Raw genomic sequence first — 27,825 nt, 5'->3', positions numbered from 1 at the left:
GCTGCCACACTCCACACACACTCCGAGGGTCAGATGCCCCAGACACGCTCCAGCAGGTCAAAAGTCATGTGGAGTTGCATGTGGTAGCGTTATCAGATGTGCTCCCAGAGGAAGACAGAAAGTCATACATTTACAAATACAATTGACTGATTGAAGCAGAGGCATCGCAGCAGAGTCGGGGGAAAAAAAAGAAGGCCTGAGCCGACACTCGTGTCCTCATTCAGGCCTAACTGAGGGGGAGCTTGTTGTGTGTATACACCAGCAGTGCAGGGGCAGGAGGCATTCAGTAGCACAAACTGCTTAAACTTTTCAATGGGCACTTTGTTTGTGTTTTCAGTCACACTCCAGCCAGTTTAGAGTCATCTGTTCTGACATAAAACAAAACACATCTTGGAGTTTACTCATTTGACAGAGGTTTGAAGCTAACAAACATCTGTGTATAAAAAGTTACACAATACACTTTTAATTTGTTTCCATGTTCGGAAACCGCCTAACAAGATCCCGCACCACTAATTTAACAACGATAACAACAATGGAACATAAAAACGACAAGTCAAAAAATCAATGGTGATATTTTAAAGACACACCGATGAAACTGTTGGTTAATCCGTCTGCTGAATGTGCCCTGATGCGAGGCAGTTAATGTTATTGTGCGAGCAGATACCTGTTGAAACACGGGGAGAGTCCGTCATGACGAGACATGCGTCTGTGCAGGTGAATCACAGCCGGCTGAAAGAGTGGCAGCAGGTGACACGGCCACACACACCTTCTCCTCACAAAGGAGGCACGAGCAGAGTGTTGCCTGTTGCTCAGCATCTGGCTCAGATTGTTACAGAACACAAATTGTGCAACACATCATTTATACAACTTTTTACGATACAATACATTATAGATTATAATTTACCACAGATTAATATAATCACGCTTGTCTGCCTGGAAAGTCATAAAGCATAAAGGGATTTGATAATATGTATGGCAACATCAAATGTGCGTTCACATATGTCTGACACTGCATGCAGCCCAGACTACAGGCAAAAGCTCAGCAGCTGTGAGCTCCAGTCATTTCGACCGTATGATCAAAATCCCAGGATATGTCTGCAAACAAAGCCAACGATTCAGCCGTGGGCTCGCTCTGCACCTCAACCCTGTCCCGCTCTTTTCTCGCCAAGCCTCAGAACCGCCAGCAGCCTGGGGAATCAATGGTTCCATTGTATGTGCTGAGGTAACACCATAATTGTTACAATCTTTCCATTCAGGTGAAAAGCACACCCTCTTTTGACTGCCAGTGACATTTTGAGAGGATGTGTGGCCTACAGTGCTGTTGCATTAATCAGATGTAATGAAGAAGAATGTGAATGGCTCGCACACCTGAGGCTGTGGCTGGAGCCTGCCCCCTGTTTTTCATGCATGCCGGCATGAGCCGAGGGACCAGGCCACAAGCTCTGTGGAGCCAGAGTGACACATTTAATAACATCCTGATAATTCCACAAGGTGAATCTGAGATCTGTGATGAAAGAACGGGTCTGTTGGAGAAGTTTAATCAGTCTGTGCTGTGAATCTGAAAACACTGTGTTTTCTCTCTTTGGATCTCTTTATTTCTTCTCCTTCTCCTCCTCGACCATCTCTTATCATAGGGATCTAAACATAATGATAGGGATGTCCGCCTACTTGTTCTCCCCACGCGCCGGACACATCCTGAGGAGATAAATCATGACTACAGGCCTGCTGCTGGGAGGGGCCACTGAGGAGGGAACAGTATGGAGGCCTGGGTGGTTCCAGCTGGTCAGCTTCCAAATAATAGTTGAGTCTAACGCAGGCCTGCAAGGAGCTTCCCTGCCTTTCATCCGTTTAGGAAACATCTGGAATCATCTGCCGGTTGAATGAAAGTGTGCACGTATGTGTGTGTGTGTGTGTCCTCGAGAAGGTTTGCCAGGAATGTTATCACAGTGCAAAGATCACCCTCGCCGGCCAGAAAATAAATTAAGGAAAGTCACTGGTGGGTTGCCAAGAGCCGTGACATCATCTCCATCTCCTTGCGGTGAACAAATTCCAGCGGAACATCAACAAGGAGTTTATGACCAGACTCCTCCTCATCACGCACGGCACGATTTCAGTCATTTTTTATGGCTTTTGACTTCTTAATGAAGAGACTGGATGATACAATAAGGAAAGAGTGATTATGGAGGCTGGGTAGACAAAGCGCAGTTGCACTTGTATACTGTTGCTGTTGAGCAGAGTGGATAATGTATCCAGCGCGAGCAGGTGAGCAGACAAAGCCTGTGGCTTGTTTTGTTTTTTTTCACCGGGCCTGGCTGTGTTGACAGAGACAGACGGAGGCAGGGTCAGGAGTCACACCTGTCGATAAAATACCTCTTTCTCTGCACACGAGGTGTCTTCACCTCAGGGAACAAGAGCTACACCCCCCACCCCACCCCCAAACTAACTGACAGTAGCCTGTACACAAAGATGTTAAATCCTTCTCATCCAAAGACTGGAAAATCAAGAACAGAAGAAAAAAAAAAGCATTGCAGAGTGTGTGTGCTGTGTAGCTGTAGGGTAAAAACCTTCTGCCTAAAAATGTGTAAAAGACCAATAACTCTTTACAGACTTTATACTTCACATAAGTATGGTTTTATGAGTGAATAACTGATGTACAATTTAGAAACAAAAACAACAATTTGGTTTAATTTACGTAGTCAAGTATCATTTCTCATTTGTACCCCCACCACTTGACAGAGGGGGGTTGGGTAAAATCTACCCCTATGAAATGGGACACCCCATTCATTGTGTAAGCAGCATTATGTTTGCACGAGATTCCACATGCTGTCGTAAATTTAAGATATGAAATGAAATAAAAACGTGTCAACTGCCAACTGCACTGAGCAATCATGAACTAGCCCTCACGCTTTACCCCACAACAACCAGGACACCCTCAATGCCTGCTGCAATGCAGTCTCACAGTGACATGTCACACATTCTAACACACTGGAGCGTTATCTAAAACTAAAGAAAACAATATATATAAGACAATATCATGCGAGGATCTCTCCCTCTGTTTCTCATGTGCACAGTGTGTAAATAAACAGAGATAACAGACGTTTCTGTCAGACGTTACAACCTAAATGTTTTCACAGCTGAACGTGTCCGTGCCGTGTTATTGGTTGCAGACTAGGTGTGTGGGGAAGAGAGTTGCTGTGTTTGGACCAGGGAGAGGATGTTCAGGTCTGGCTGAGATGACACCGAGGGGAATGTGATTTTTGGGAGCATTGGGGAGGATGTTTTGCCTCCTGTGTGGTGACCCCTGACCCCCGCCATCCTCTCCTAACCTGTGTGACCTCTGTCCTATTGTAACTCTTATCAAACAGCTGAATGTTGTACATACATCCAGTCCACTGGCCTGAGTGGGAGATAACACTGGCTCTGTATCACATCACAGCAGCCTGTCTCTTGTTATAATTGTTTTCTGAATCACGGCGCAGTATCTGTTCCATCTTTCAGCTTCCCCTTCCCCCCTTCCCCCCTTCCCCTGTCCTCTCTCTCTCTTTCTCTGCCCACTTGTCCTGGTGTAGCCCAGCTCCTGTGCGTCGGTCTTTTGTCAGAGCGGCGTGACGTCCCCGCCTGCTAAGACAACAAGGTGTCATCCTGAGGGCCGCACCATGGCCCCTGTTGATCACACTCTGCCGAGCGGCCCTCATACAGCGTCTCATCTCCACTAACAGACACTGACATGGGCCTTTGAAGTCATGAAGAGCAGCGTGGACCTGGGACTGGCCCAACAAAAGCAATCTGATCCCCGGATGATGTGTCCAAGCATGCCTGTGGCCTCCCGACAATGGACTAGGACAGCGGTGGCCCCTCTCGCAACTCCTGTGTGTACCTAAGAATGGACCTGCATGTCGTCTGCAGCGGAGAGGACATGTGAAGATCTGATGAGAAAAGATGCTGCATTGTGAGTTCAAACTGAAAGAGCTTCTTTGTCTACCCGCTGGCGTGAGGTTCAGCCTGTTCCCGGATAAAAAAATAAAATAAAAAGATTTATGGAGCATGGCACAATGTGGAGCGTGTTGGCCTGTTAATATCTTTTAGACTTGCAGGTCTTGATGGAAAGTCAATGTTCTCTTTTAACACCAAACACTTGGGTGTGGGAGCACAGGCTCCACTCACCTGCGGCACCCACACAATGCAGCTTCTCTTTGCCTTCTTTTTGTGATTGGAACTGTTGCAGCTGGCTTTAGCAGAACTCCAAAAGCAACATGTTACTCCACACAAATGGTATTGGTTGAAGGGGAGGTCAGACAATGGAGTGGGATATGATTTTTTCTCCCCCCTAAATCCATTCATTTTAGCCACGTAGTATTTAATATGTGATATTAAACAAGAAAGTGTGCACAATAGTCAGCTAACGAGATCAGTATGTCAGACATGTGGCTCGTTACATGTCACTCGTTTCATTTTATCTCCAGAAAAGATTAACTGAAAATGGTAACATAACAAGTTTGTTTTTTTTTTTTTATAAAACAAGCTATAAAAGCCTATAAACATGTCTGTGCTGCGTCATAATTCAAGCATAAAATATGAGATAAGTCACTGTGCTCTTACTCTGGGGAGGGCCTCAGCTATCAGACTTGTCTCCTGTGGAACCATCTTTCCCTTTGGTCTGGGAGACACACACTCTCTCCATGTTTCTCCACTTTTCTTTTAGTTTTGAACCCAGTGTCTGCACTTTACAGGTGACTGAATCTGGTTCAGTCACCTGTTTTTAAAGCCAACAGGATTTACTTTCTTTCTCTTACACAGCCCAAAACAAACACTATGACGGTCATCATTATGCTTTAATGACCTGCTAAGAAACTCATGTTACTGTTTTCCCAGAATCACACACACATTTTAAACATTACATATTTACATATTACAGGGTCAGAGGGGTGAACCTGAATCTGTATTGTTCGTCTTAACAACTCTCCAGACAGTTTTCCAGCCTTCAGAGGCTAAGTGGAGGATAAAACCTTCACACACAATAAATATGCAAAGCTAACCCCAAAACAGTATTTACATACAAGGAAGAGCATTGGGTTTTGAGCCAAATGTAATGTTTGTTGATACTCCATCGTGTGTTGTGTACATTGATAAAGTTGGCATGTTAGAGCGGCTTAATCCCTGGTGAATGTCTTGTGTTTATCACCTCCCTCCTGGAGAACATGACAAAGTAACATTTTGTTACTGTTTGCCAACAAGGTCTGATGATTGTCTGGGACATAAGGAGAGAGAGGGAGAGATTGGCAGCTGATCTGGAAAGAATGAAAGAAAGAAAGAATGAAAGAAAGAGAAAATCCAAACAAGGCCTTACACCAAAGGATTTACAGTCTTAATCTGCAAACTATCATCATTACTCATTCACCATCCTTTTTTCCCCTTGAGTGACACTGCATTCTCCGCCATCTCAAACATGCAATTTATAAATAAGCTATTTATATTCTCATCGCATGTCGTAAATTGCCGATGCTGCTCAGTGTCTGTGAGTGACGGGTTTAAAACGTGGCGGCGGGGACGACTGCATTCCATCTCACCATAAATGATCCTTCAGGAGATGGAGCACAGAACCTGCTTTTTATATCTCCACCTCAAATGTACAGCGCCAGGGACTCTGCCAAACAAAAGACTGAAGACTATCTCTGGTTTCCATTTCATGGCTTCCTCACTGCTCAGTTATACAGCGTATCCTCTTCTGCTGCTGCTGCACTGAAGTGATCCCATTCCTTCAGATCACTCGACACGCTCGACACCAGGAGCCATTTCTTCAACACCTGCGCAAAACACTTCCTTGTTTGTCTTCAAAGTTTACACCAGCGCGAGTGTGGAAATTATACACCAGTGCCAAACGAGAGCCCAAGAATTACCTCAGCGCAGAGCAACGCGGCGTGCCCCATCCACTACATCTGGTTCGCTTTAGTTTCAGCATCAACAAGTGCTTCCACTTTCACAGTGCTGCAGCTTGTTTTTAAATCTGAGCCCCTCTCTCTCTCACACACACACACACAGAGACACAGAACATATGAATCATGTCGGACGATGTGCCACAAAGCTTTGTGGGTCACTCTGACAGCATAGCACCCAATGTATATTTCATGAGGCATTAAATGCCATATCATTCACGCCGGTCTACTCTGCTGTTTTGTTTGGGGAGACAGACCTGAACAATAGATTCACCGCATAGTGTTGGAGGATTAGAAATGCCCCGAGTCTGCAAGAGCCCACGGACACTCTTCATTCAGCGCAGGGCTCCATTCATAATTGTATAACGTGATTTGCTGTGGAGGAATTTGCACTAACGTTTCTGTGGAATTTCTTTACACGGCCCTGTGATGGACTGGCGACCTGTCCTGGATGTAGCCTGTCAGCTGGGACTGGCATCTTCCAGGCTTCTGGAAGATACTGCAGCATGAGGTGGGACAAAAACAAGCTTTCACCACAGATCATGATGTGTAGGAACATCAGTGCAACTATAAGTACTCACTGACCTTAGCCAGGCAATATGCTCCTTAACATTGAAATGACCACATCTATGAACCTGCCTCTACTGTCATCTCTGTGCCCGGAACAATGGTCCCTTTGTCTCCTTTGTGCAAAGAATGAAAAACCAAGGACACTGTGGTGTAAATCAACTCAAACGGACACAGGTTTTGCTTGCACTTCATAACACCTACAAGTATCTGCCCTGTGATCAGTCTCTTTAGGAGCAGGCAGCTGCTGCTGCTGCTCTCTGCAGAGCTGAGTGCAGGTATGGCGTTGGCGGCAAGCAAGAGCTCACGGCGACATGTCAAAAAGCGTGTACAAAATAGTTTGTGAAGGATCGCCAGTCAGACACGCTGCTCTACATCTGCCGGTACATTCCAGCCGATGAGTGACTGGTGACAAAATGTGCTCGAGGCTCATTGTTTTTGGGGAGGAATGTTTACATCTTTAAAAATAAAATAGTTTCTTGCTCCAGTGAAAGAATTTCTAAAAGCTTCACAACTAAAATACAAATATGTTACAGAGACGTCAGCAGCTAAAAAACAAACAAAAACAAAACAGAGCCGTTTCTCTTTTTCTCCCCATGGTTTTAATTTGCTCCACAAGTACTGGTGTGTTTCCCCCCCTGTCCTCCAATTTCCTTATTTTCTTATATAATCATATTAAATGGAGTAATTCTTCATATTCTATATAAACACGTCATCCTTCTCTGTTGTAATTTGATTTCCAAGACACACCTAATAAGATAAGGAGGATTCATGGCTGAGTTACTTAAGATCTGATGAATTGGTGGTGGATGACAAACTTTGTTGCCTTTTGTTTTATTATAGCTGGCACATAATCGTTATCATGGAGCATTTGTCATATAGAGCCGGGCCTGAAGCACACACTCGACAGTATTAGTTACAGAGATGAAATATTTCCCCCATGAGCAAGTTTTTGGCAACAGAAGCAAAAGGGGGGAAAAAAAGGGTCCTTGAAGTTTCTTTCATGTGGGAATTAAAAGACATGCAGTGTCCTAATGTCATCAGGAATCCCTTACAGTGTGCAACGCTGTCTAGACAGACTTTTAGACAATGTGTTTCTCCAGTTTTAAGTTGCTGGTCATTCAGGCCTTTGTGTCCCGAAGACAGGCCTTATTATTTTATGATTTTATTTCTTATATATTACTGGAGGGAAGAATTACGGTGGCCGACAGGGACAAAAAACACGCTAAAAAGACCCAAAACACATGCAACACTTCATCTTAGTTCACCTTATTGTCTTTATTTGGCAGTTTGTTCCTCATGGAGTATTGTCCTTGTCGAGCACAGTCACGTGAGTACTACCAATTTAAAACACTGATCATAAAAAACCGCAGGGTTAGAAGAGAACTTTTATCCTCTTGTTCAACATGACCGGGATCATTTAATAAAGTAAGAATGAAGTAGTCCCCGAGTATCGTAACAGCTAGTCGTAGAGCTGCACGACAGCGCCCCCGCAGGCCCGGAGAGCTTCTGTTGTTGGATATGCTGGTGTTTTAGGATTTGTGTGCGGTTTTCGCTGTTGCATCGCTTTGTTTTTGCAGCGTGTTTCTGTTGACGCGCGTGCTTTGACATCTACAGAGTTTGTAAACTGTTTCTCCTCCTGCGTGTTCTGTTTGGGGTCTTTGCGGTGTTTAGTGTGTCCACTGTGGGCTACTGTAAGAACACGGTGGTCCAAAATGGTGGCCTTCGTAGAGCGGATCCTGCTGGGGTAATGTAAAAACAGCAATTATTCAAATCTTCACTTTCTGCCAAATGAAAATAACTGAATCTAAATGTTACGTACTGTTCCTGTAAAGCAGCAGAGGGAGCAGGGGCAGGTAAGTGCCGTATGACTCATTGTATTCATTTTGGTTGACATCTGAAAGGTTAATAAGCAGAATGAGATTCACAGCAAGACAGAGTCAAAAAAAAAGAAAAAAAGAGGCTGGAACTGATAAAAGCAAGGAGACAAAGTGAGCAAATCCAATTTAGCCGTATGTGATCCGATCTCCACAGCAACTCTTTGTGTTTGCACTGAGCAGTTTGTGAGCTTTGGCACCGACTCACTCTACTCCCCCTGCTATAGCCCCTTCCTAATTGCCACCCGAAAAAGACAAGCGGACAGATCGAAGGGGGACACGATAACGGAAGAAGATAAAAATGCGATGTTGGGGGAACGGGGGGGGGAGGGATGGAGAGAACGTGTGAGGGAGAGGAGGCAAAAATAAAGAGCGAGTGGGGGACAGGGAGGTGATGAAGTGAGTGGAGACCTGAAAGGGGAGTCGCAGGACATTCCTGAGCCAGCTGCGGGTTGGAGGGGGAATTCTCACTGAATGCCTGACAAATAAAACAAGACACAGGCTATTTCAGTATTCCAAGCAACAAAAAAAAACACTGGCACATCACAATGAAATGAGGGGGGAAAGTGGGATTTTGGAAGGAGAAAGAGGAAAAAGTCTAATGAGAGAAGCAGCTGGCTGCACGGTCCGCTAAGGAAGGGTTATAACCACAGCAGTCCAGCGGTTAACCTTTCACTGCCTCTCCCCTCTCCTGACTCCTGCAGCAGCAGCAGGGGATGTTGGGGCCTCACAGCACACACACACACATTCCTCTCGCACAGACAGGTGGTGGAGCTGTTTAATAAATACAGGATTTGGTGGAGAGAGTTAGTGAAGGGGGCTGGGTTGGTCGGGGTCTAAGGCCGTTGAAGACTGTAAACAGCAGAGTTGAGCAGTCATCACATGACTACTGCTCTTGGGGGGTCTGAAACTCCACTCATAATTCCTTGTTAATGACTCATCCATTCAGCAGAAATGCTGCTGACTTTATCCAAACACTGGCCACAGATAGGTCACTGTATTAAGTGGGTAAAGGTTTAAGAAGAAGCAGCTTTAAATAGCATAGTTTGCATGTAGAATTGGAAGTTACAGTCAAAATCAATGGAGTCCTGTGATGTGTGATGAGCTCCTTAATATAACATGGATGTTATTTAATACCCTAACATAGATCAAAGATAATATTGTCATAAAACGTCCTCATACAGTTCATCATGTCAGTGGTTTAAGGACATTTCAAATAATTCTCAAATGATGGCATCTTAACTTATTATCCTTTTTCACTTGACTTTTAGTAAATAAACAGTGATTTTAACGCACTGATTCAACTTCTCTACTTCTTTGCTAACTTGGATTCAACCACCTCACATAACATGAGGTGTTCAGGTGCCATGGACTCAGTCAGCTCAGTCAGAACACAAACAAATGAACTACTAGGTTTTTAATGTTCTTTTTCCCCCCACATGGCCCTCATAGGACAACTGGAATGACTGGGTTAAATATATTGGACACAAGCACCGATGCCGTATAAGTTATCATATCTTTCAGTCATTTTGGTGTTCTCAAGAACATAATCATTTAAAATAAACGGATGATTTTATACACTCTTGGATGAAATGATGATGATAATTGTTACTTCTCTTTCCTCTCTTTGTAAATGTGATGTTTGCGATGTGAGGGTCTAAGGACAGAGGGAGTCACTTTCTGTACAGACTGTAAAGCAAATTGTGTTTGCGATGTTGGGCTATAACATTGAACTTAATTGAATTGAATATCCCCAATGTTCGTTTAATGGGCATCAAAAACCAATAAGTTATTCCTTTATGAGGAAAAGCCTCGGCATAGTTCATGTAACAGTAAAAAGATGTTTTACTTCTGGCAGTTGCTCACTTTATAAATCCCTTGATATTGTTTTCCATCTATTGATGCAATGCTTCACATTTGATCTATTGTTCTAAATCCAACCTGGTGCTGCACCCACAGTCAGGAGCCCATGGTGTACTCCTGCCAGAATGTAAGTTGGCAAACATGGACTGTTTCTTCAAGATACATCAGATAAAAAAAAATTGCAGAAAGGAAGAGTATAAAGAAAAGAAAAGCACCACATAGTGGAACAAAATACCAAGTAAACCATTAAAGGAAAACATGTATAACCCTGCTGTTTGGCTGCTGCACTTGGTATTTATTAAACAATGTTTTGCCCACACGAAGAACATTTACTTTTCACACTTAGACCCACACACAGAAACCTATCATCACTGAGTCAGTGTCTGTGCATGTGGGAGGAGACAAGACCGACGAACCTGGACAACTGCCACCAATGTGACTGTACCTGTGTGTGACAATGATGACTTACTGTAACTCGCATGCAGAAACAAAACAAACAATAGAGTGCCGTTTGTAGCGATGCTGTCACAGTCAACACCTCATGCGGGTCAGTGTGTGTGTGTGTGTGTGTGTGTGTGTTGCATCACTCCCAGTTGTTTAGTTTGTCTCTGCCCGTCAGAGCCCTGCAGGACGGCAGAGGAGGCAAACGCCCTGCAGCTCTTTTAGAGCTTTCTGTGTCATGCAGCAAGAAAGACGGGGCTTTCCAGTGATCAGCACTCCACTGTTGCCACCCAGGGACAGAACACAGTGTCCATGTGTGTCAGCAGACCGCCACATCACAGCCGTCCTCCCACTGAAGTCTTTCTGATCTTCCCAACAGCATGCAAGCTCACTTTTCCTTCCTTTGCCTCCTCTCTCTCTCTCTCTCTCTCTCTCTCTCTGTCTCTCTTCCCTCTAACCACACAGATGAGAGAGCAAGAGGGAAGACAGGGGGGAACCACATCCTGCAATTTTATCTTTTGTCCATGTCTCAGAAAAATGACACTATGTACTACTCGGCTGCATCAGAGACAGTGCTGCTACTTTTTGCATAGGGTGAATGCAGTTCAATGCAAACTAAGACGATAGAACCGCTCGTCAGTCTAGTGACGTGTGCACACTTCCTTTGCTGGAGACTGTATGTCATAAGTCACGTCCCTGAGTTGAGTCACTCATTGCGGATGACAGTTCCTGGTAGACCGCCGCGACCGCATCAACTGTCCCTCGTTCTTCCTCCGTCTGTACTCATCCCAGCTCTACTATTTTTCTCAGCTCGGCAGTCGGGCTCCTCTGCTCTCGCCGGGTCAAAGCATGAGTGACGCAAATCACAAGTGGGTTCAAAGGCTCCACAAGATGGCAGACTGTGCGGTGATCCCCATTAATCCGTTTGAGAACATTAATGGGGGGAATGGTGGACGTGCCTCATGGAAAAAGCCCCGAGAGCAGCAGCAGAGTTCAGTGCCGACTTCTCGTCCCACAGGGCTGATGGAAATGATTAAGCATATTGGAGTGTAATTCTACCCCCCTCGGTCTGGCTCTTAAAATAGAGAAATAGAGGGTGGCTGGTCCTGGTGGATGTCTGAATTCCGCTGATTGGAACGAAGCAGCAACTAGTTATTAGGGTGATGTCGACCTGTGGTCACGGCAGCAGGCCTGCCATGTGGGGGGGAAAGGGCCAAGGCCCCCTCTCTCATGCAAGGAAGTTTTATTGCCATCTTGTGGTTTGCTTTTCTTTGTGTTTTATTGATTTCAAAGGCATTCCTTACATTCAAACGTAAACACACGCAGTGCTGTTGACTCTCGCATCGTTCACCCACAAATGCAGCAACAATGGAAGGAGGCCGTGTCTTTGAAGCAGTCCTGTTTGGAGTGGTTCCGTGTTTCTACACATGTATTGTACAGCGCTTGCTTATGTGAAACATGTGTTTTGAGTGCCCTGTCCACAACTGGGAGTTGGAGCCGTGTAACTGTAGTGGGATTATTTATACTGTTAATAAGCCACGCACGTCTGGCACGGTGTCACTGCTCCGGTTGTGTTGTGTTCACTGACGGCTGGTAGGAAATGAGGCATGAACAAGTGGGAGAGTTTGAAAGGAAGTAAGGGTTACGCTGCAACCATACTCGCAGCTGTCAGGCCAGTAATTTGGACCACTGCTAAACGACAAGCTGATTGTTGCAATAACAGCAGAAAGAGTTCACCAGAGTCACATATGACTCTGGTGTTTTTCAAAGCTGAAGCTGCTGCGCTATCAGAGATACACTGCTCTATCTTGGTGAGGTTCACCACATTATACTATACAGTTATACAGTAACAAAGAGCAGATTATTAAATCGAGGAAGAAGTGATGAAAATACAAATCTCACCAAGTGATGTAAACTCCAGAACTGTAACAGAGGTCAGTCGTCGAGTCAGATCTCGACGTCTGATGCCACCTCTAATAGTATGGTGCAAAAGACGCACCAAAGCCACAGAAGCAATTTGCATTTGAAGTGGCTTGGATCTGTTCTTGAAGATGAGCTTCACGAGTCCTTGTAATCGTGTCCTTCCAAAAAAGAAAAAAAGAAGAGTCCCCATTTTAAAAGGCTCCTTGGTTCCAAAAAACCCTGAAAACAAATCCATCACGACATGACTTGTCACTTAATAAGACGAGATGAAAACCAAGTATGTGGCTGGACTGTGCATAGTCCCTGTGAGAGATGGAGGATGTAGTTGAAAACAGTTGTGGAACTGCTGTAAACAATTATTGTACTTTCATAGGAAAGTATCAAAAGTCACTGAATGTCACGAGATGACATTTCTCAGTGTTTTTATTTGTCTGCGACTTAGTGTCAGCTGGATTCAGCCTTTTATCCGTTTTCCCCTCTTTGTGATCATCTATACCATATTTAAATACAGCTGAAAAAAGAATTTGCTCTCACTTCTGTGTCTGTTGTCAGACAGTGACTCTAGTTTGAGACAGTGACTATAAATCAACATAAGCACATTCAGAGTATGGGTTAAGGACTCTTCATACTATAATAGAGAGTTGCATATGTGCTCAGATTACCGCGCACTTATGCCCCAAGGTAGAGTCACTCCAGAAAGAGTTTTAGAGCCACCAGATCATCGGATTTGAGAGTGACAAGCTTTGGGGCCCCGCGGTGGAGAAGTGCCTGTTTGTTTGCGCGACCATCCACGGTTAATGTGTCACCGTGGAGAGGGCAAAAAAAATTGTCTGCACTCCCAGCAGACACACAGAGCGGCAGCCTCATCATCACATGCTCCAACCGCAGACCGGTGACAGACTGTGACCCAGTTCATGCTGCTCATTGTTAACCTAAAAAGATTCGCCAGGGAAACTTAACTTAACTTAACTCCAGTCACGGCAGACAGTCATCTAAGATCACATGCCCGCTCCCAGCAGATGTGCGCACATAGATAAGGAAGAGTGAAAAGTGACTCATATTATATGAAACCCGAAAGTGATGCACTTCCTGTGAACCGAAGCTATCTGATGGATTCAGCTGCTTTTCGGACAGAGAACTGCGTGGATTTACATCATTCTTGGTGCTGCATCAGATCATTTCTTCTCTACACCACAGCCTTTTCACAAAGATTTCATTTGAGATCATCTGTCCAAAAAGACGTATTTGGACAGATGCATTATGTAAACTGTGGCTCTCATTAGAGCTGTTGATTTTCATTCCAATATGCCGTAACTTGGATGTTGAAATAACAGGTTACATTTCAGCGTCTGGGGAGAAAGAGATGGAATGCAAATGCCCGTTTGAGCCAAGACCTGATAATAAAAATAAAGTCAACGCTGTCCAACACAATTTTGGGGATGTGGAATGAACTCAGATTGACCAAAATGTGCCTCTGGTAGGATGGTTAGATGATAGTGTAGCAGTGTTTCTGACCTGTGTGTCAAGCACTGCAAGCAGATCCAACTGGGTCCAGAGTTGACCCAAAAGCCCAGAATAGTACCTACATTATGTGACAGATGTTTCTGATTGCCTTTTCTTTCCCCTCGCCAACCACAGCTATGACCTATACTTCAAGTTACACTTCCAGAACACCTCTCCTCTATATTTCCCTCCCACAGAATCCCCTAAGGACCCTTCCTGAATCCCAGCTAACTTGAGAAAACTTCTTCCACTCCAGGAGTTGCATTACCTCCACATACAGTGCCGATCTCCATCCGTCCAGCCCTGGAGTCTCCAGAGCACCCACCTCTCCCTGCTGCGCTTGCCCTCCCACTGCCTGATTCAAGGGAGCAGCAGTTCATCTGAGAGGGAACATTGGAGAACGTCTCCTTTTAATTATCAGAAAAATCCGAGTGGCTCAGATAATGGATTCCAAATGGTGAGCTTGAGCAGGAGTGGGTGCAGGGTTGAAGGAGGAGGCCGTGGAGGCGGCAAAGAGATATGACTCCTTCTCCGGTTGTGACCTTTGGCTGCCCCCTGCACTCATGTGCTTCGCCATAGATTAGGAGCAAATTTACTGTATTGGTCCAGGGGATGATTGAGCGACAGAATAATCTAACAGAATTGGTCATCGCTCAGTGGAACTATCTCTGCTTCAGAGATGTTTAACTCGTGCAGATATGAGGGAAGTGGCACTTCTCCACGGGTTTCTTGAAACAGAACTGGCAACTTCCTCTATCTGTCCTCTGACTAACACGGTGTTCCCTCAGGACCAGAAGCCAATAAAACATCTATCTTCATAGAAATTGTTGAACGTGATAGAAACACAATCTTTTATGTCCTTCCTGCTATTCCCAGGGCGCCCAACTAAGACGGAGCGTTCTTACAGCCCAAGGGCTTAACACCAAAGCAAAAACAACAGAATCACACACAGAAACAAAACACAGGCCAATTATTATTATGGCTCCGAACACATCAGATGTACACAGACATTCACACTCCGACTACAGGACCACCCGTGAGAGCTGACCTGGCCTTGCCCCCCCCTACTGCTCAGCTCTGGCGTGTGTCCAGAACAAACTGGGCCTCTCTGTAGGGAACGGCACAGGCCTGAGGCCATGCTGCTGAGCAGGCGCCGAGAGGGCGGCTGGCTGCCAGTGGTCAGTCCCTGCTGGAGCTCCTGGGAATAGCGTCACACTCACACTCACACTCACCCCTGTCTTCACACAAGCCAGCTCCCGGGTTCAGGGTTGGGGGGGGGCGGGTGTCGAGGTCAAAAATGAACAGCACTCCTCCAGCTGAGCAGCTGGATGTGCTGTCATGGATGAGCTCATTCTGGCCAACGTCCAAACAAGAAGTGAGCCAGACCCCGTGTCGTCTGAGCTCTCATCATGGAGTCACTCTCTGAGCAGCAGCAGCAGCATCAGCAGAAGCAGAAGCCGAAGCAGAAGCAGCAGCAGCAGCAGCAGCAGCTCAGTCTCTGCACACACACATAGTATTTCTGAGGTTCATCTAAGGCCAGAGTGGTGAAAGGAAGAGGAGAGGAACATCTTAACTGGACTGAGACTGAAACCAACTGCATGCTCCAAGGCCCAAGAAGTACTGGATTTGCAACACAGAATAAAAATACTGAAACATTTACTGAAGCACAAACTGCTTTGAGGGCACAGAGGCAAGGGAAGAAAAAAAAAACAGCTCATCTTCAAGGCTAAATTTGGTCTTATCATACTCATAACCAGCCTACTGTGGAAAAAAAAAAAAATCCCAACCGGTCTTATCTGACAGATAGACCTTGATGGCTCCTGGTGATGGTGAGTAATCAGGCCTCAGCTTCTTTCATCAGACCCAGCACCGAGGGAGACATTTCCCAGACGACCGTGAGGAGCTCTCAGGAGGCCTCTTCATATCATTTTAACCCAAACAGTCCCTCTGGGTCCCTGCTGCCTCACACAACCATTGGGCTTCTCAGTGTGCACAGGTCAGACAGATATTGTACACATACACACATACTATATGAACACAGGACAGTGAGTGAGGAATCTGGGAGGTGCCGGAGCTGGCGTTGGCTGTCCGTCCACTGCAGGCCCAGTAGTGATAAGGAAGGCTAATTGGAGGCTGCCTGCTCTCCAACAAGGCCAGTTAGTCCTCGGACAACACATAAGCCAAGGAAACAGTTTAAGAGGTCTAAATCAAATCTTCTGACTGCTACGATAAAGTGGTCAGAGCGCAGACCAAGTGACCGCTGAGGAAGTAACAAAAACAAAACAAAACAGGACCAACGCAAGAATTAGAATTAGCCAAATTATCCATAAGATATAAAAACACACTGCCCATTAACCTGTGGTCTATAAAAGGACACAGGCTTCGCAATTAACCCACATTCCCAAACTTATCCAGCTGTCTCCATTTTCAAATGACTATAATTCCAAACAACATGGTAATTTCCTCGGCAGAGAGCGCATGCCTGGTGTGCTGCTGATTATGGCTTTTGGAAACTTATAAAGACTGTGGTTTCCTGAAGGGAAACCGCATCAGCTGTCATATTCATAATTATAGCATTTCTGCTATTCCTCTCGATCATGTAATTATCGTATCTCTGCTATTTCTATCAGTTCCACTATTTTCTACCTAAACGCTGCGTCTGAAATTTCCCTCGTATACGGTTTTCTTTGTAGTTCTTCGTCTTTTTCTGTCGGTGCTATTTTCAGCTCAGCTTGGTCTCGATATCAATGTGGTTTATTCGCGACACGCAAAACCTGCGACTGTTCCACTTCAGTATTACTCGTGGGTCCACAGATGTAGTGTAATGTCTGTGTACAGTAGCTCTCCCCCTCAAATCACATGCAAGTGAAAGCAAAAAGACAAACCACGACAACTCAGCCCAAACTGGAGTGCAGTAACAGCTGCTCCACAGGACCACCACTCCATAAATTTGGGGCAATTAAGCCGTGAGCTCCACTAATGAACCAGACGAACAAGCTGGAGGAGGGCATTTGCTGTTGCACCAGGTGTTGAGGCCACGCACAGGAAGTCCCAGCGGGGGTAACACCTGGGCATAATAAACTCTCTACGTAGACAATGGGTCATAATATGGCAACAGCTTAGGAATATAACAAAGTGAAGTTTAACAAAACTCCCCCCGTCAACAGACCTGCATTATGCTTTCTTAAAATATGATTATTCAAACAGTTTGCAGCTGCATAAACGTTAATATCGTGGATTATTCAGTGGTCACATTAGCCTCTGTGCATAGTGCTGCACATTTGTTTGATATTATTAGGTTATGGCAAGAAAACGTCGCGGTGTGATCTTGGACGTGTCCTCAGTTTCCTTTCACCCACAAAAATATACAATCTGCATAAAAAGGCACCGAGTGCAACAGTCACTCCTGTTTCCTGCTGCGACTGTGAAAGAGGAAGTGACTTTTGATTACTCGCATACAGCACAGGCTTGTGTGATGTTGATACCAATCAGCGGATCATGGGGAAAATAAGAAACACACCGTTTTCCTCCGAGCAGAGAGAGTGATAAGTATTCTCACAGAGAACTGACTTCATTCACGGGGAAACTGCACAAGTGCTCACATTGTCCTCCTGCAGGCCATGGGACACGGCACAACAAAATGAATTTCAGAAGAGAAGAATGATAATATTCCTGATCTTTAATGTTTTAATGTAAATCTCACATTTATGAGCTTCTCCGCTCCATAATCATCAGCTGAGGCAGTGCTATATGGCCACCACTTAATCTCCTAATGACCAGAGCAGCGGGAAGTGCAAGTACGCCTTTCCTAATATCGCACCAAACTGAGTCAGGGCAAGGGAGAGGGAGCAGCCCCCCCTCCTTCTCCTGCACTCGGCTAAAAGGCCACCATTGTATGTGCAGAATTGCCATGGCTACTGCCAGCGAACTGTAAGCCTTTTAGAATTATTAGCATTCCTCACTACCCTGAGCACTGTAGCAAAGCTGCTCGCTTTACCATCAATCCGCCTTGAGAGAAAACACACCATTTCTTTCATTAGCCAATACAGGAATTTCCATTTGGCTGGGAATTAATTAAAGTCGAATTATGGGCTGCAGCAATATTGAGCCGCCCAGAGAAATTCAACAACCCCCATGCAGGGTGAGTGAATGTGGCCTTGTTAATGAGAAACGTAAAAAGGGGCCTGTGAAGACACTTCCTCAGTAGTTGTTGTCCTCAACACCTACACTGAATGAAACGTCTTTTCAAAAGCCAGAAGTGTTCTGGTGCCCCGATGATGACAGAATGCAATGTTTGATTAAGTTTAACGTCTTATAATGTGCAATCTTTGTGTGTCTAAAGGCTGGTTAAAAAATTTCTAAAACAGGTAACATTTAATAGTTGGCAGAGACACACTTTATGGCTTTTAGAATAAATGTCTTGATGAATGTCAGCTGTTTAAGAATAACCAGTAAAGTGCATGGCACTGAGGGCCAGATGCTGTGGCAGCACATACTTTTACAGGAACTACTGAAATTTAAAAAGCTAATTTAAAAAAATAAAAATCCTTGCATTTTCCAACAGTTTTTACAAGGGTTCAAACACACTTCAGTTGCGACAGCAAAAGACAAACACAACAAAAACAATTGAAATACATAAAGTTCAAAAGTTACGCAACAACTGAAGAATAACATAAAATCAAGATTTAGCAATGTCTGACAAATGGGTTGCAAAAGAAATGCAACAGTTGGACCATTGTTAGTGACCGGGACACCGGCTAAAACAATGTGGTGGCTATCAGATTCTAGATCTGGTCCACAGGGACCGAGTGAGGCTCCACTATCAGGGCTCCGCCAGCTCCTGACACCCTCACTGATGCAGAGAAAGTAGGTCTGCACGGTACCCAGGGGAAAGCAGGGCCCCAGTGACCATTTTCTTGAGAGTGCACTCTTCAGTTTCAACTCTCCGTGTTGTTCCAGGTATGCTGGAAGTAAACAGCTCTGGTGGAAGGCACAGGAAACCATGATGGAACACAGATGTGCTGAGGTTTGCTCAGTGTTTGGAAGGTGCAATAAAAACACGGTAACTCTCATTTTATATCACCGACGTTATATCATCAAAACACAGACCGCGGGACAAAAACATTGTTGGTAAAGCGGAGACAAATGATTCAATGAGCGCTTTTTGGTTCATCAAAGTCCAACTTACAAAAATCTTCAGACGGTGTCCGATACAGATCACAGCCTCGAGTATCTACAGATATCAATATCATCAACATCTAGGGGTGCAGCTAACGATTATTTTCATAATTAATTAAGCGACAGAGTAACAGAGTAGTCGTCTGGTCCATAAAATCTTGAAAAATATAGATCAGTGTTTGTCAAACCTGCAAAGGACGAGGTTCCCAATTGTCTTGTATTGTCCACAAACCAAAATGATTCAGTTTGAATGATTTCTTAGTTATATGGCGCAAAGAAACAAGACAATATTCACATTTAAGACGCTGAAAAATCACAAAAACTAGTTTTAATTCTTTAGAAAACACTCAAACCGAATAATAGATTATATCGATATAGTTGACGCTTTATTCAGTAATCGATTAATCACTTCAGCCCAAGCGATATCGATGAGATACTGTCTTAATACTAGGTAAAACTCATCCGTTTTCCTCATTTCTTCTTTTATCTTAAAAATAAAGAATCCTTCACTTACATCCTGGTCACATGACATTTGTGGCATTCATCGTCATTTACAGCCAGTGCTTCACAAACCATTTATTGTATGTGATCTGTAGGGTTTTTGGACTCGATCAGATTCTATTATCATTTTTAGATCCTGTCATTTTAAATAGCATTTGACTGATTCTAAGAATTGGTAAAAACAACAAAAGGGGGAACACAACTAATGTTTTTGTGGCTTTATTGTCACATAAAACTTGTACATGATTACATTATTCTTGGTCTGTTCCTAATTTTTCTGCCGCTACATATTTCCCCGCTGAATTTCACAGGCAACTCAGGGACCCGGAACAGGATTCTGCTGACAAAGACAGTAGTCAGGATTAAGACTGTGGGACAAATGGTTATAGAAAAGCATCTACTTACAGAAATCAGGTCAAAAACACAAGTTTTCACATCATTTTAACGGTTACCTTGGCAACCACCCTCGGCCTGCAGATTCCAAACCAGTCACACAGCTGATTCCTGTGAACCCGTACTGTGTCGAGGTCATTCCCCCTGAAACAGACACCCAGCACATGTCACACACTGTATATGAGCAGAATTCATCAATCTGGTTTCACCACTAACCAGTCAGTATCGCTCAGCAGGGTCAACACATCATCCAGCAACTCTGGATCGACGACATCGTCGTGGATCAGCAGCATCTCATACATTTGACTCGCTGTGCTCCTTCTTACCTAGAGTTGTCAGAGAGGAAAAGTTCATCTTTTTGTTTATCACCATGCAATAGTCGACAAGTCGTTTTGCCCCAAACCACAAATAAATCCAGTATTTGACTGAGTTAGTTGCATGGCTAGAAAGCTGAGCAGGCTCAATCATAACAATGGTAACGATAAATATATTCATATAGAACCTTTAAAAACACAAGTTTACAAAGTGCTTTGACGAACAAAGCAAGATACGGGACACAAAGGGAGAGAAACACAAAGACATGTCAACAACAGAGAAACAAAACCAAGAAGACAATGTCCCGTAAAAGCAAGTAAGTGATACTATAAATAATACAACATAAAAATAGGTTAATAATGGCTACTGATGAACCGATTGTACATCTTTTAACAAAACATTTGTTTTTTTTTGATTTTAGGTCATTCTTGTCGAGTTTGTGTTTATGCATTTCAGAAATGTTAAGACTTGTTTATACGTTGTTTATTTGTGATTGCAGACCTTAAATTGGACCCATGGTGGAAGAAATAAATTTTTTTTGTAGTTTTTTTTTATTCTAAAACACAGTCTATCATTTAGATACAAGTGTTAATGTGAGCAGCCGTTATCTTGTGAACGTACCACAGGGAAGTAATGGCAGAGTAGCATGAGCAGCTGGGACAGAACCTTCTTCCTAACCTCACCCTGGAACTGCATCAGACCACAGAAGCTGGGAAACACAGCTCAAAAGAGTCAGCACAATCACCACCGACAGTTTCAATTCATTCATTCATTCATTCATTCATTCATTTTCATTAAGTGCTATACTGTATATAATGTTCACGCCTCTCATTGAGAGAGATACTTACATGGCTATACAGGCATTCAGCTTTGTGACATCTTTGGATTTCCTGAGCTCTTTGCAAAGATCCAGAATATCCACACAGAACTGATGACTAGAAAAACAAAACAAAAACAGAAAAATGTTAGTTCTCAGATGGCATGCAATCTTTTTTACACACATATACATATATATATATATACACACACATATATACATATATATATATACATATATACACACATATATATATACACACATACATATATGTATATGAAAGAACACATACAGCAGCACTCACTTCTCTTGTGTGTTGAAGATTTCAAAGCAGCCGTTTGTGAGCAACAGATTGAGCATCTTAAGAAAAGGAATATTTACCCTAGGAAATGACACAGATGACCAATTTAAATTTGCACTGCATATACATATATTTTAATTATTTTTCCATTTGCAGCCGTATAAAAAATAACTGTGTGTACCTATCATTGTGGAGATTGTCTCTGAAGATGGAGAGCAAAGTATCTCCAAACTGTGTCAGAGCAACACTGTCGTCTTGGATTCCTTTCAGGTAGTTGAGCAATGACTGGGAGGAAAAATTTACCTGAATAGAGGCAGGAGAGCAGCAGTTAAAAGTAAAACTTAAACTTAAACATACACATTTTTTGTTATATCACTACCACATTGTAAAATGTGTACTCGCAGCTTTTTAGTGCGCACCTGAGGAAGGCCTTGGAAAGACAAACAGGCTGCAGTAAAGACCGAAAGAGTCAAACCCTGACTACATGCTGAAGATAAACAAAGTCACATGGAAGTTGATTTACTGAGCAATAGAAAAAAGTATATAGCGCATGTACGCTGTGAAATATGTGTTTGTCGACCAGAGACAGTTTTTTGCAGAGCTGAAATGAACGCTCTCACTCTCTCTCCACATTTATGCCGACCGTGAGTGCAATTCCTGGAAAGTTGGTGGACGCTCCGTCTCTCTCTGGCCTGTGGTGTGAGAACGGTAATCTTGGCCAACATATTGATGCAGCCTCGGCTCAGTTTCCTTAACGCAACCCTGTGTAAACATACCAGGCCTCCCCGTCTCTGAGGATGAATCTGTGGCAAAGAAAGGCCAGAGGAGCAGGAGGTAAAATCATGACGAGCGCCAGAGACCGTCTCCAAGGGAATACGTTTACAGCCTCCGTTGGCAGATGAGTTCAACTTAACTGGCCTCGCTGCTGCTATTACATGCATTACGCGTTGAAAGTTAAAAATAACCTAACATTACAAATCTTTATGGGAAAGCCTTTTTTTAAATGACCGCTAGTTCACACAAAGGGAGGAGGGAGAACTTGATCAACACTAGTTTGAGGCCCCAGCTGAGTGATGGGGAGAAAAAGGTCAGGAGTGGAAGGCAGCAAACCTGTTTCTTAAGACGTCATTCAGTTCTGTATCGTCAACACGCTGAATCTGAACTGATGGGAAACTCTCGCCACAAGAGACACATTTGATTCATTTATCTGGACAGTTTGACGCTTGATGCTCAAGTGGCTGCAAACTGGCAAAGGTTGTAAGATTCAGGAAATCATAATCAACAGACTGATCACTGAGAGAGTCAGGCTTTCACAAGAATACACAACATTTAACAAACGGCTCCCTCTGCTGGTTTAAAGTCATCCTGAATAATACCAGCTAAGCAGGACTAAACACCAGCTACAATAGATAAAACAAAGCAGCACACACTGAAAAAAAGAATGCCATTGACCATTGAGTTGACTAAAAAGTAGTTTCATGGCCAGGTAATTTTTCTGTTACCTCACTATTCCCTGTCAGAACAAGCAGATAAAGGTCTGCAGTTGATTGCAAGTGTTGATTTTGCATTTGGTGGCTTTTCACTGAACGTTTCAATATGAGGTACACAGATATGTCAATGCAAGTGAAGAAGGCCATCATCAAGACTGAGAAAACTAAATAAACCTATCATAGAGAGTAGCCAAATCAACAATTTAGACCTAAAAGACCAAGGACGACAAGTAAAGAGGGTGATCACAGAATTCTTCTGAAGGTGAAGGAAAACCCAGGTACAACATCCAACCAAGTCAAGAACACACTTGAGGTGGTAGACGTGTCAGTGTCAGATCAAGAGATGCTGTCATCAATGTAAACAAAGAAGGGTTTACAACAAGGTGCAAACCACTCATAACACTAATGGCTAGATTATAATTTGCAAGAACATATCTTGAAAAAAGCCTGTAGAGCTCTGGAAAAAGATTCTCAGGACAGATGTAACCGAGCTGAACTTGTACCAGAATGGTGGGAAGAGAAAAGTAACAGCTCATGATCCCAAGCATACCACGTCATCAGTCAAACACGGAGGAGGCCGTGTTATGTCATGGCTGCCAGTGGACCAGGCTCACTTGAGTTTATTGATGATGTGACTGTTGATGCAGGATTATAATCCTCTCTGCTCAGATTCAGCTAAATGCTGCAAAACTGAAAGGACGGCATTTCACATTACAGATGGATAATGACCCAAAACATGAGGGTAATAAAGGAAACCCAGACGTTAGGTATGTAGTCATTGACTGCAAAGGATTTTCTAGCAAGTATTAAAAAGGAGCCTTTAATTTATCATGATTTGAGTTTGTCCACATTTTGAGGCGGAAGCTTAATATGCAAACGAAGAAGAACGACATCATTCAGGTTGTGCAAAGGCCACTGCAAGACCGTGACCCATGTGGGAGAGGAAAGGGGTGAGGGGGGTGAGTCACACTGAACGTATTATAAGATGGGCCAGGAAGTGGACTTCGCAACTCTCTGTATCATAGATTGTTTATGGTGGAGGGACGGAAAATGTTCTCGAAGACCATGATTCCAAATTTGGTGTTTTGTTAATGGCCTTTCTAATAAGTGAGTCTCAATTCGTCTATTGCTATTTAACTGGGTTGAGCTCCTGTGACTAATAAGGCTACATGTATTCACTGAACCGGTTTGTCCCTCAGTCTGTCCCCCCAAGTATAACACATAATGCTGTCATTCGACTAAGTTACTCCCTTCAAAGATGACCTACCGTAGACTCGGTGATCCCTCCCACAGACACGGTGAGCCCTAGCAGGGTGTGGTAGTGATACTGTGGCAGTCCCAGCAGCTGACTGATATAGTGGAATGACTGGGATGAAGCGTTCCAGTTCAGACTGGTTATCGTCTCACTGAAAGATATGACACATTTTAAATAATCTTACATTTACTTGGCTCCACGTCACGCTGATACGTTAAATGTTATGTACAGTATTGTGTAAAAAAATGTAGGCTTTTATTTACAATGTGAATAATGAAATATCCACAAACAAAACATCGTCTAGAAGCACATGGAGTTTCCACAGAAAGTACAACGGTGGTAAAATCTCAGAGTCGCTTGGAACACACAAACTGATATTTAAATTAAAAAAATAACTAGTACTGAAAATAACTAGTACTGAAAATAACTAGTACCGCGCGCGGTGAATGAACGGGTGAGAGCGCGAGGCACGCGGGGAGCCGTGGCACACGGCGACCCGCGTGGGTCGGCTCGAACCCGTTCAGAACCGCGCGCGGTACTAGTTATTTTCAGTACTAGTTATTTTCAGTACTAGTTATTTTCAGCGGCGTCTCCGCACATGTCGATCCAAATTTCGGGGGGGATCGGCAACGTATGGCAAAGTTATAGGGCACTTCCTGTTTAAAATGGCCGACTTCCTGTTCGGTCAAATGCGCGTCCGTAAACGTGTTCAGGGAAGTTCCCTTGTCTTACATATCAAGTTTTGTGCAGATCGGACAATCTTAGAGTTTACTTCCTGTTTCGGGCATTCCACTTCCTGTTGGGAGGTCATCTTTTGCAGACATGCTCAGGACAGGTCCCTGGTGTGACATATAAGGTTTCGTGCAAATTGGACAACGTACGGCAAAGTTAGCGGGCACTTCCTGTTTAAAATGGCCAACTTCCTGTTCGTCTCTGGAAACATGTTCAGGGAAGGTCCCATAACTCACATATCTAGTTTTGTGTCAATCGGACAATGTAAGACTTTACTTCCTGTTTCGGGCGTTCCACTTCCTGTAGGGAGGTGACCTTTTACAGACATGCTCAGGACAGGTCCCTGGTGTCACATATAAGGTTTTGTGCAGATCGGACAATGTACTGCAAAGTTAGAGGGCACTTCCTGTTTAAAATGGCCGACTTCCTGTTCGGTCAACGGCGTCTCCGTAAACATGTTCAGGGAAGGTCCCGTAACTCACATATAAGGTTTCGTGCAAATCGGACAACGTGCGGCAAAGTTAGAGGGCACTTCCTGTTTAAAATGGCCGACTTCCTGTTCGTCTCCGGAAACATGTTCAGGGAAGGTCCCGTAACTCACATATCTAGTTTCGTGTCAATCGGACAATGTAAGACTTTACTTCCTGTTTCGGGCGTTCCACTTCCTGTAGGGAGGTGACCTTTTACGGACATGTTGAGGAAGGGTCTGGGGTCCCACATACTAAGTTTCAAGTGGATACAACAATCCCTGTTGGAGCAGCATCAAAAACTATAAATGTAATTCTGTCTGCTGTCACCAGGGGGCGCTGTATTTGAAAGTTAATATTTTCATATAGACGTGTTCAGGGCCGGACTGTCATCAATCCTTGCAAGTTTGGTTCAGATCGGACCAGGATTGGCAAAGTTGTTACAGTTTGTTTTTTTAGAATTTTCTACCACCACCAGGAGGCGCTGTTTTCAAAATGTACCGTTTCAGCAACACAGTCGTCTTCAGGAAATAACCATCATCAACTATAGCAAGTTTGGTTGGGATCAGACCTTCCATCGCAAAGTTATAAGAGTTTCATTGTCTGTTGTGAAAAATTATTATTATCTCCAACTTTGGCGCCCCCTATCTCCTACGCCATACAATATTTTAAAAAGCTTTTGATAACTTTTGATGCTCAACTCGTCCACATGGATCTCACCAAGTTTGAAGGTGATCGCACAAAAGCTCTAGGAGGAGATAATTGAAATACAAGCTGTCATATTGTCTGCTGTCACCAGGGGGCGCTGTTTTCGAAATTGAATATTTTCATATAGACGTCTTTAGGGCCGGACTGTCATCAATCCTAGCAAGTTTGGTTCAGATCGGACCAGGATTTGCGAAGTTGTAGCAGTTTGATTTTTTGTCCCAAAAATCCGACTTTGCGTCGTTGCCATGGCAACACCGTTAAACGATTTGTCGTCATATTGATCACACATCATCTACCATGTGTTTTGACTGTTGTCACCAATTTTGAGTGCGGTACGATTATCTGTGTAAAAGTTATTCCCGAAATCGTAAAAAAACTTTTTTTTGGTGTATTTTCTTTCACCACAAGGAGGCGCTGTTTTCAAACTTCACCGTTTTTTCATAGACGTCTTTAGCCATGGCCCATCATCAATGGTAGCAAGTTTGGTTCGGATCGGACCTTCCATCGCAAAGTTATATGAGTTTTGTTTTTCTGATGCGAAACATCAGAATCATCACAGACTTTGCCGCCCCCTATCTCGTGCGCCATGCGACATTTGAAAAAACTTTTGATACCGTGAGCTCCTCAACTGGTCCACAGGGACCTCACCAAGTTTGAAGGTGATCGCACGAAAACTCTAGGAGGAGTTAGTTCAAATACCATTGCTGCGAATTCGCCAAAATCGCCAAAAAATCGCCAATCAACCCAAGATGGCGGATTTCCTGTTGGGTTTGGATCATGGTCATAATGTAATTTTTTCTTCATCCTGACCCACTACACATGTGTACCGAATTTCGTGCATGTGCGATATTTGTGTTGGTCATGGTGAATTTGGACAGGTGGCGCCGCACTTATTGGCCCCTCCCACATTCAATTTTCGACGCACATTCCCCGAACCTTTTTCAGACGTAAATTTACACCAGGATTGATGCGGTCACAAAAATTGGTGAGTTTTGGGGTATGGGAAAGGCCTCAAAAAGGCGATTCATTTGGGGGAATAATAAGAATAATAATAATAAAAATAACTAGTACTGAAAATAACTAGTACCGCGCGCGGTTCTGAACGGGTTCGAGCCGACCCGCGCGAGTCGCCGTGTGCCACGGCTCCCCGCGCGCCTCGCGCTCTCACCCGTTCATTCACCGCGCGCGGTACTAGTTATTTTCAGTACTAGTTATTTTCAGTACTAGTTATTTTCAGTACTAGTTATTTTCAGTACTAGTTATTTTCAGCGGCGTCCCCGCACATGTCGATCCAAATTTCGGGGGGGATCGGCAACGTATGGCAAAGTTATAGGGCACTTCCTGTTTAAAATGGCCGACTTCTTGTTCGGTCAAATGCGCGTCCGTAAACGTGTTCAGGGAAGTTCCCTTGTCTTACATATCTAGTTTTGTGCAGATCGGACAATCTTAGAGTTTACTTCCTGTTTTGGGCATTCCACTTCCTGTTGGGAGGTCATCTTTTGCAGACATGCTCAGGACAGGTCCCTGGTGTGACATATAAGGTTTCGTGCAAATTGGACAA

At 44.0% G+C, this 27,825-nt stretch overlaps 1 protein-coding gene and 1 long non-coding RNA gene across 2 annotated transcripts; both read right to left on the bottom strand.

Moving 5' to 3' along the window:
• Window positions 1-4,813: 4,813 nt before the first annotated feature.
• Window positions 4,814-5,920, bottom strand: LOC122760230. Its single transcript, XR_006358347.1, has 2 exons — window positions 5,568-5,920; window positions 4,814-5,288 (listed from the first exon to the last, which is right to left on the bottom strand). It is a non-coding gene; the product is annotated as an uncharacterized LOC122760230 (long non-coding RNA).
• A 14,069-nt stretch (window positions 5,921-19,989) lies between these two features.
• On the bottom strand, window positions 19,990-24,534 carry LOC122760228 (tubulin-specific chaperone D-like). Its single transcript, XM_044015311.1, has 8 exons — window positions 24,370-24,534; window positions 21,794-21,915; window positions 21,616-21,693; window positions 21,343-21,429; window positions 21,116-21,203; window positions 20,396-20,505; window positions 20,239-20,323; window positions 19,990-20,123 (listed from the first exon to the last, which is right to left on the bottom strand). Exons 3-8 carry the CDS (start codon window positions 21,669-21,671, stop codon window positions 20,103-20,105), a joined length of 447 nt encoding a protein of 148 aa, XP_043871246.1. The 5' UTR covers window positions 21,672-21,693; window positions 21,794-21,915; window positions 24,370-24,534; the 3' UTR covers window positions 19,990-20,102.
• Between the last annotated feature and the right edge of the window lie 3,291 nt (window positions 24,535-27,825).

Source organism: Solea senegalensis, unplaced genomic scaffold, assembly GCF_019176455.1.
Source record: "Solea senegalensis isolate Sse05_10M unplaced genomic scaffold, IFAPA_SoseM_1 scf7180000013241, whole genome shotgun sequence".
In the NCBI taxonomy this organism is placed as follows: Eukaryota; Metazoa; Chordata; class Actinopteri; order Pleuronectiformes; family Soleidae; genus Solea; species Solea senegalensis.
Note: the sequence above shows the minus strand (reverse complement) of the source record. Positions and strands in the feature narration are given on the sequence as shown.